The sequence below is a fragment of the Oncorhynchus keta genome, chromosome 33 (genome assembly GCF_023373465.1).
Source record: "Oncorhynchus keta strain PuntledgeMale-10-30-2019 chromosome 33, Oket_V2, whole genome shotgun sequence".
NCBI classification, from domain to species: domain Eukaryota; kingdom Metazoa; phylum Chordata; class Actinopteri; order Salmoniformes; family Salmonidae; genus Oncorhynchus; species Oncorhynchus keta.
Window position 1 is genome coordinate 18,021,922 of NC_068453.1, and position 9,432 is coordinate 18,031,353.

Genomic DNA, 9,432 nt, shown 5'->3' on the forward strand with positions numbered 1-9,432 from the left:
CTCACCAACTACCACTACTAATGGACAGTCTACCACATCACCACCTACAACTACTAGCGGACAGTCCACCACCTCACCACCTACCACTACTAATGGACAGTCCACCACCTCACCAACTACCACTACTAATGGACAGTCCACCATCTCACCAACTACCACTACTAATGCACAGTCCACCACCTCACCAACTACCACTACTAATGCACAGTCCACCACCTCACCTACTACCACTACTAATGCACAGTCCACCACCTCACCAACTACCACTACTACTGGACAGTCCACCACCTCACCACCTACCACTACTAATGGACAGTCCACCATCTCACCACCTACCACTACTAATGGACAGTCCACCATCTCACCAACTACCACTACTAATGGACAGTCCACCATCTCACCAACTATCACTATTAATGAACAGTCCACCACCTCACCACCTACCACTACTAATGGACAGTCCACCACCTCACCAACTACCACTATTAATGGACAGTCCACCACCTCACCACCTACCATTACTAATGGACAGTCCAGCACCTCACCAACTACCACTACTAATGGACAGTCCACCACCTCACCACCAACGTCAACTTCCAGTGGACAACTGAGTTCATCAAATCCCACCTCCACAGACAGGGATCCCACATCCTCTCCCTGTTGTCTGTCTTCTCCACTCCATCCTGGTGAGTGTTAGACATGGAGCTACATTCTCTACCAATCTGCACAAAGGTGCACAAGTGGCAGTCGTTGTACATTGAATGGCAGATAAGCGCTTGAGTGTATTTGTATTCAGTGGTGTAAGAAGTACCCATTTGTCATCACGTAAGATGACAATTGGTTAGTAATATACTACTTGAGTAAAATAATTTGGTTCTGAATATACATAAGTATCAAAAGTAAAAGTACATATCGTTTCAAATTCCTTATAAAGTTTTTTTTTTTGTTTTTTAGTCAGGGGCACATTCCAACACTAATTTACAAATGAAGCATTTGTGCTTAGTCTGCCAGATCAGATCCAGAAGGGATGACCAGGGATGATAATTTGACCATTTCTGTCCAGCTAAGCATTCAAATTGTAACAAGTACTTATAGTTGTCAATGGAAAATGTAAGGAGTAAAACATATATCATTTTCTTTAGCAATGTAGAGAAGTAAAAGTTGTCAAAACTATAATAGTAAATTAATGTACAGATACCCAACAAAAATTACTTAAGTCGTGTCGTAGCTGAATCAGAATTAGTTCGGTAGCATTGATAAATAAGATGTTTTATTTACTTTCATAATATTCTTATGTGAGATAGTCACTTGGGGCCCAGAGAGGGGAGAGGTCAGGATTGTCTTCATATTTGAATGTGTCTAACTATTTCTAAACCATGTGAAGGGCTCCACCATGTCTGTACTCCAGTCACTCCCTCCTTTTACCATTGGGGGGAGGAGTATGGCAGTGTCTGGAACCATTGTATTACCCCTCTGATGTTGCATGAATCTTGACCTAGTATATGACCTAGAGGCTCACTCCCCTCTGTGAACTTGCCCAGGGGAGGGTATATTTGAGATGGGAGTATCTAGAATTGACAATTGATATATGCCATTGGATGAGGTAATGTTTTGGTAATATGAAGTACTGAGAACGAGAAGTAGAACCTAGTCTAAGAGACCAAACTGAACGATAATTTATAGCTAATGCTATCTGGCTATGCGATACTCCTCTTTCAAGTAAAAGGCCCTTTGTGAAGTTCCTAAGATCTGTGGTTCGTCATGTGAGTTGAGGGGTTTTTGTAAGCACTCTCAGAGAATTCATTTCTAGACACTGAATTGATCTGAGAGTCACAGGGCTATGGTGAAGCTCATATAATTAAAGATGAAGTTTAAATAACTGACTGGTGTGTGGTTTGCTCTCTCATCATTTGGTAATACAGGAAATTGCCACGACAGTAGTACTTTCAAGTATTTTTATTTAGGTACTTTACACCACTGTGTGTTTTTTGGTTTATGAACTTAAATTTTAACAATTGCAATTTCATGTGTTTGTTTTGTCCATACAGATTATCTGCACTACATCAACAAGTCCAAGAGCTGGATCAATGCCATGGAGTTCTGCAGAAGCCGTGGCTCCAAGTCCAACCTGGTGCACATCACCAACCAGACTGTGCATGCTGACGTGACCCAGCTCATTGCCAATGTGGAGCTGGCATGTGGGGGGGTGTGGATTGGTCTGGAGCGGTCCATCTTTGAGTGGAACGCCCCCTGGCTGTGGACCAGTGGTGATGTTGATAAGGTGGTGAAGTACAATGAGTGGCACAGCTGCTTCCCCCTCAACCCCATAAATTACCACTGTGGTAAGATGGTCCGGGTTGGTAACGGAGAACTGAAGTGGCTGGATGCTTCCTGTCATCAGGAATTACCCTTCATCTGTCAAGGTGCGTTGTTTAACTTTGGAGATTTTGTTTTGGGCTTGTTCAGAGGGGTGGAACATTCAGAATGTTGCAGATAGACCAATGTTACATAGAACTGTCATGGTTTACTGTGGAATAGAGATTTACTGCCTTGACTCATTTCAGCTCAATTCAATGTATTACTTTATGCAATGCTCTGATTATATGAGTCAAAACATAACGGCAAGGCCTGGTCATATACAATACTGTACATTGATGTCCTCTCATCCATGTCCTCTTATATATGATGACATGTATATGATGTTTCAACAGACCTCCACTAGAGGGCTCTCCATGACAACCTATGACAGTCTGCAGACAGACACCACACTGATCTGCTAGATAGACCACCACAATCATGGTCTGTAAGGAACCTGCCATTCAAATCATTATATCATTACACCACTATAACTACTATTATTAATAATACTATTATTACTATTACTATTACTTTTCTTATTATTATCATCTCTATTGCATGATATTACTTAATGATACTTAAATAGACTGACTCATTAGCATTGTTATTTGACCTATAATTTACTGTACTACTTTGATTGTTTAAAAGTAGAGTAAAGAAAGGTAAAGTAAAACTTATTAACTGAAAATGTACTATTTAACTCCTGTGTGATCTGTACTGTTTGAGAACGCTATTTAGCTAGAATGTAATTATTGATATTTTGTACTTCCTTTCAACTTTGTTCTGAATAAACATCCATTTAGCATTTGATCAGTGTGGAATTTCCTTCTTCATAGAAATTACATTGAGTGATGAATCAAAAGCAATTAATTAATTATTTTTGCAACTACACAATCAGTTAACTTCTTGCGTCGAGCCATCCCGGATCCGGTATCGTGACTACAGCCTCAAGCTCATTACCATAACGCAACGTTAACTATTCATGAAAATCGCAAATGAAATTAAATTAATCTATTTGCTCTCAAGCTTAGCCTTTTGTTAACAACACTGTCATCTCAGATTTTCAAAATATGCTTCTCAACCATTGCAAAACAAGCATTTGTTTAACAGTATTGATAGCTAGCGTAGCATTTAGCGTTAGCATTCAGCAGGCAACATTTTCACAAAAACCAGAAAAGCATTCAAATAAAATAATTTACCTTTGAAGAACTTTGGATGTTTTCAATGAGGAGACTCTCAGATAGCAAATGTTCAGTTTTTCCTGAAAGATTATTTGTTTAGGACAAATCGCTCCGTTTTCTGCATCACGTTTAGCTATGAAAAAAACCTGTATCCAGGATTGTGTAAATCTATCCGCAAGCTCATTAGCATAACACAACGTTAACTACCTGTATGTGATGTTTTAACAGATCTCCACTAGAGGGCTCTACATGGCAGACTGGACAGTCTGCAGACACTCAGGGTCTGGAAAGGGCCTGCATTTCAAATCATTATATTATTAAACCACAATTACTATCATTACTATTACTTTTACTTATTATCAACTCTTTTAGATTATATTACTTAATGATACTATATTTACATATACTGACTCATAAGCATTGTTATTTTACCTATCATTTACTGTAATACTTTGATTGTTTAAAAACAGAGTAAAGAAAGGTAAAGTAAAAGGTATTAACTGAAAATATAGTATTTAAGTCCTGTGTAATTATGTAATTATTCATCTATGTTCTGGGCTCCCGAGTGGCGCAGCAGTCTAAGGCACTGCTTCATCGAGAGCGTGACTGGTTGCATCTCAGCCTAGTATGGCAACTGCTTTGCATCCGACCGCAAGGCACTACAGAGGGCCAAGCTTCCTGCCATCCAGGACCTCTATACCAGGGGGTGTCAAAGGAAGGCCCTAAAATTTGTCAAAGACTCCAGCCACCCTAGTCTTAGACTTTAAGCGGTACTGGAGCGTCAAGTCTAGGTCCAAGAGGCTTCTAAACAGCTTCTACCCCCAAGCCATAAGACTCCTCAACATCTAGTCAAATGGCTACCCAGAGTATTTGCATTGCATCCCCCCCTGACCCCCTCTCCCCCTCTTTACACCACTGCTACTCTCTGTTGTCATCTATGTAGTCACTTTCATAACTCTACATGTACATACTACTTCAACTAACTGGTGCCCCCGCATATTGACTCTGTATCGGTACCCCCCTGTATATGGTCTCGCTATTCTCATTTTACTGCTGCTCTTTATTTACTTGTTACTTTTATCTCTAATTCCTATCCATATTTTTTGAAGCTGTATTGTTGGTTAGGGGCTCGTAAGTAAGCATTTCACTGTAAGGTGCTACCTGTTGTATTCGGCGCATGTGACTAATAACATTTGATTTGATTAGATCTCAGTGCTAGAGGTGTCATTACAGACACCTTGTTATTCAAGTTGTGAAAGTTAGCTTCCTCTTATGAAATACAAAACAAAAATATAAAGTAAGTGTCACAGTCTGTTCTTTTTTTTAATGTTGTGTTTGTGTTTGGCCTGGTATGGTTCTCAATCAGAGGCAGGTGTCGTTCGTTGTCTCTGACCGAGGCGCTGGGAGGGTGCAGTGCGTTCTATGCCTGGCGAATGTGGGTATTGAGCCTTAGGGAGAGGTGTGAGTGGTATGCACCAGATCTCCAGTGCTCACCCACAGCCCGGTTCAACCTGTGCATACACTCTGGATAATCCGGGCTAAAATGGTGATCCAGCCAGGAGGAGTGGTGCCACGGCTGCGCACCAGGGCTCCAGTGCTCCTCCACAGCCCGGTCCATCCGGTGCCTCCTCCAAGCACCAAGCCTCCTGTAGGTCTCCCCAGCCTGGTGGGTCCTGTGGCAGCCCCACGCACCAGGCTGTCTCTCCGCCTCCTCCCTCCAGGTACGCCCGTCTGTCCTGAGCCGCCAGAGCCGCCCGTCTGTCCTGAGCCGCCAGAGCCGCCCGTCTGTCCTGAGCCGCCAGAGCCGCCCGTCTGTCCTGAGCCGCCAGAGCCGCCCGTCTGTCCTGAGCCGCCAGAGCCGCCCGTCTGTCCTGAGCCGCCCTTCACTCCGGGGCTGCCGGAATCGCCCTTCACTCCGGAGCTGCCGGAATCGCCCTTCACTCCGGCGCTGCAGAAGTCTCCCGCCTGTCCGGCGCTACCGGAATCTCCCATCCATTCGGAACCCATGGCAAGGGTCCCCAATCCGAGGTCGGCACTCCCAAGGCGCCACTTAAGTGGGCAGAGACTATGGTGGAGTGGGGTCCACATCCCGCGCCAGAGCCGCCACCGCGGACAGTGGGGGTACTGTCACGTTCTGACCTTAGTTCCTTTATTATGTCTTTGTGTTAGTTTGGTCAGGGCGTGAGTTGGGGTGGGTAGTCTGTCCTTTTTTTCTATGTTGTTTTTGTTTTTGGCCTGGTATGGTTTTCAATCAGAGGCAGGTGTCGTTCGTTCTCTCTGATTGAGAATCATACTTAGGTAGCCTGTTTTCCCCATTTTAGTTGTGGGTGATTATTTTCTGTTTAATGTTTTCTGCACCTTGCAGGACTGTTTCGTTTTTTTACACGTTGTTATTTTGTATTTCAGTGTTCAGTAATATAACATCATGAACACATACCATGCTGCGCATTGGTCCGATATTTCATACTCGTCGTCAGGCGATGAAAACAACCGTTACAGTGAGGCTAGATTTAGATTTGACTATATTTTACTAATGCAACATACAATTATAATCTAGATGTTTTGTTGGTATTTGAACGTATTGTGATATAGCTTGTTGGGCAATTTGATTAGTGAAGAGAAGTGGATTTTTAAGTTTGTAGTTAACACATGTATAGTGACAGTGAGGGATTTTCAGAGTGTAAAAGTCTTCATAATGATGTTACACAACTCACTCATGTAACTGTTGACATTCTGACATAAAATACGTTTGATTAGTGACATCAGTATTATCATTATTTTCACCCTCCAGCAAGAATGGTGAGATGGGGACACAAATCACAACAATGTAGAATTACGTGCCCACTTCCAGGTTGCATGGTTCAGAGAACTGTAAAGAAGGAGACAGACAAACTCTTGTAGGTGTAACAGAATCCATGTTATGAAGATAATCAACGTTTGTATGTTCATTAGTTTTCCCTGGTGTGATGGTTTGTTGACTGTGTCAACTATTACGGTCATAAACACAGACTCATGGATAGCAGGGGAGAGGTGTGGGGTTCTTGCCCTTATTCATGTAGTTGATGGCTGTTATACATGAATCAGTTAGTGAAGGTTCAAAAGACGACACCCTACATTTCTTGAATGATGTAGTCATTTAGCATTTATCCAAATTGACAAAAAGACAGGGAAGTAAAACCATATAGTAACTACTTGTAACACTAAACTCCAACTAAGTAAGCTATCAGGAACTATGGGCTTTGGAAAATACAGAATTACATAGCACTTTGTTAACACAATTGGGTATTAGGCTGCCATAGCCCTGCAGGTACCACAAATAAAACAGGACTTGATATACAATCACTGGAAGGTCTATAATACTCATGTATTCAAACAGCATGTTTCTAGCTATTGGCATAGACAGGGGTAATTGTAATTATACTGCAGTATGCTATTATTGTAGCATGTGCAGGCTACTGCGGTCTAATTTTGATCAACTGACCTCTGATCTTGAACTCCCTCCCTCTAGTAAATAAAACGGATTGATTGGTCTGGCTGGGGCCCCAATGCTTTCCCTCACCTCGACGCTCTGAACACTGAGGTGTGCGTTATTATTGTAATGTAATATGTGGTTATCATATTGTTCAATATGTGTGTCCATGGCCTTAAAAGGCAAATGGCAATGGCCATGCATGCTTGATATGTTATTTAAAGTCACTAAAGGAAACCTAACCTAGTCAAGAGGGCCCAAAAATTAGTATACCTCTTCCAGAAAGACAGATTTAGGGTTAATGCCATTACAGGGGAAGAACTGACGTGAACATTTTCTACTGAGATTTACCCATCATTTCCCTAAGCGCAAAGTCTTGATTTCCCAATCAAATGAAGAGCAGAACATATCAGGTTATCTGAACTGAGTGGACAAATTATTAGGAACACCTTCCTAATATTGAGTTGCAGTTCTTGACACACTCAAACCGGTGTGCCTGGCACCTATTACCGTACCCCTTTCAAAGGCAATTAAATATTTTGTCTTGCCCATTCACCCTTTGAATGGCAGGCACACAATCCATGTCTCAACTGTCTCAATGCTTAAAAATCATTCTGTAACCTGTCTCCTCCACTTTATCTACACTGATTGAAGTGGATTTACAAGTGACGTCAATAAGGGGATCATAGCTTTCACCTGGATTTACCTGGTCAGTCTATGTCATGGAAAGAGCAGGTGTTCCTGTGCCCTCGGTGTATATCTCCTTGGGGATTGGAACTCTTGTCTTGGTCATATGCCAACCAAAAATAAATTGTTATCTTCATGTAAATGTTGGAATTTTTCAAATGTTTTGGCTCCTACCAGAACTTAAAAATAGTACAACGTGACACTAAAAATGAGAAAGAAATCTATTACAGACTACAACATATTAATTAATTACAATTTAATGAAACAAATACAAATTTACAATTTACAATTTAAGTGGAGTCTCCCTTTTAGGTCATTTGATTTACAATATAGGGACATTAACACAGTTTTGGTGGGTCCACTCTTTCTAGAAGGATCTTTCAGCAAGACAACAGGGAGGAGGCTTGATGATGTTGACTGACACAAGGGTGTGTTCAAAGGAGGAGGAGAGCAGATCCTCTTCATAAACACTCCAGCTACAGTACTTCTCCACCTGTCTGCTCATCAAAACCAAACAAGCCTTGCAGAGAGAGGAGCCATAGAGGTATGTTTCATTTTGCTTTAACTAATGGGATATTACAAGCCCTTTCTCACTATAACATCTCACATCATGGCTGATATTTTGGTGTCAAAAAGCATTATTTTAAAGTTGTTATCTTGTAAATATGCCTAGGTTGGATCACAGTGACTCTCATAATGGAATATTTATCAAGCAGAGAGTCAGTCAGAAAATGTGTTGATTAAAAATAATTATGTAATGGCATGGCAATACTGCACCAGCATGCCAGCTATAATTTTATCATATCACTTAACTTGATCAATGACATACGGTACTATTTGTTTCTAATCTATATAGCTCAAGTAAAAAAAAGGGATTCTGCCCGCAAAATGTATTGTTTTACTTAAATAGTTAACAGAGCATTCATTTATGATCCCGAGTGTAACGGTTGTTGAAAGGAGAGGACCAAGATGCAGCGTGGTAAGTGTCCATGTTAGATTTATTTCGATAAGTGAACACTGAAACACAATGTAAACAAAAGAACAACCGAAACACTCCTGTCTGGTAGAGACACAGAGACAGAAAACAACTACCCACAACTCAAGTGGGAAAAACAGGCTGTCTAACTTTGGTTCCCAATCAGAGACAACGATTGCCAGGTGCCTCTGACTGGGAACCATACCAGGCCAAACACATAGAAATAGAAAACATAGAACACAAAACATAGAATGCCCACCCCAACTCACGCCCTGACCAAACTAAAATAGAGACATACAAAAGGAACTTAGTTCAGGAAGTGACACCTAGCCAGCTTGGGTGGAATTGAACTCATATATCAGGGGTCAGCACTTAGTTCTACATACAATTTGGCTCACACAGTCTGCAGCTGAACCCACTCCAACGACACACAAGATTGTGTGTCACTTTGTCAAATATTGAATGCCTCATTACAGAATACTTTTTTCCAAAAGATTCAGAGGTAGAATTTGAGCAAAACAGACGTTTTCCTGTTAAAGGTGAAAGGCAAAGGTACAGTTACTCCTGATTTCACTCAAAATCATCCAAAACAGTACATTTTATTTATGTCATAATATGAATATTTAAAAGCATCACAACAAACGTTTCATATTTCTTGAGGACAGAAGGAGGAGGAGAAAGGTTGAATCAAGTCACTTTAGTCACTCTTTCCCTGTCAAATTAGTCAGAGTATCATACTCTATTTGCCTAGTTAAATCCAC

General features: G+C 41.3%; 1 protein-coding gene across 1 annotated transcript; it reads left to right on the forward strand.

Moving 5' to 3' along the window:
• Window positions 1-517: 517 nt before the first annotated feature.
• LOC118365972 (lithostathine-like) lies at window positions 518-3,166 on the forward strand. Its single transcript, XM_035748262.2, has 3 exons — window positions 518-686; window positions 2,049-2,423; window positions 2,712-3,166. Exons 2-3 carry the CDS (start codon window positions 2,093-2,095, stop codon window positions 2,720-2,722), a joined length of 342 nt encoding a protein of 113 aa, XP_035604155.2. The 5' UTR covers window positions 518-686; window positions 2,049-2,092; the 3' UTR covers window positions 2,723-3,166.
• Window positions 3,167-9,432: the final 6,266 nt, after the last annotated feature.

Bases quoted from the DNA above. Each gene is read 5' to 3' on its own strand.
- LOC118365972 (XM_035748262.2), top strand. From the start codon at position 2,093: ATGGAGTTCTGCAGAAGCCGTGGCTCCAAGTCCAACCTGGTGCACATC.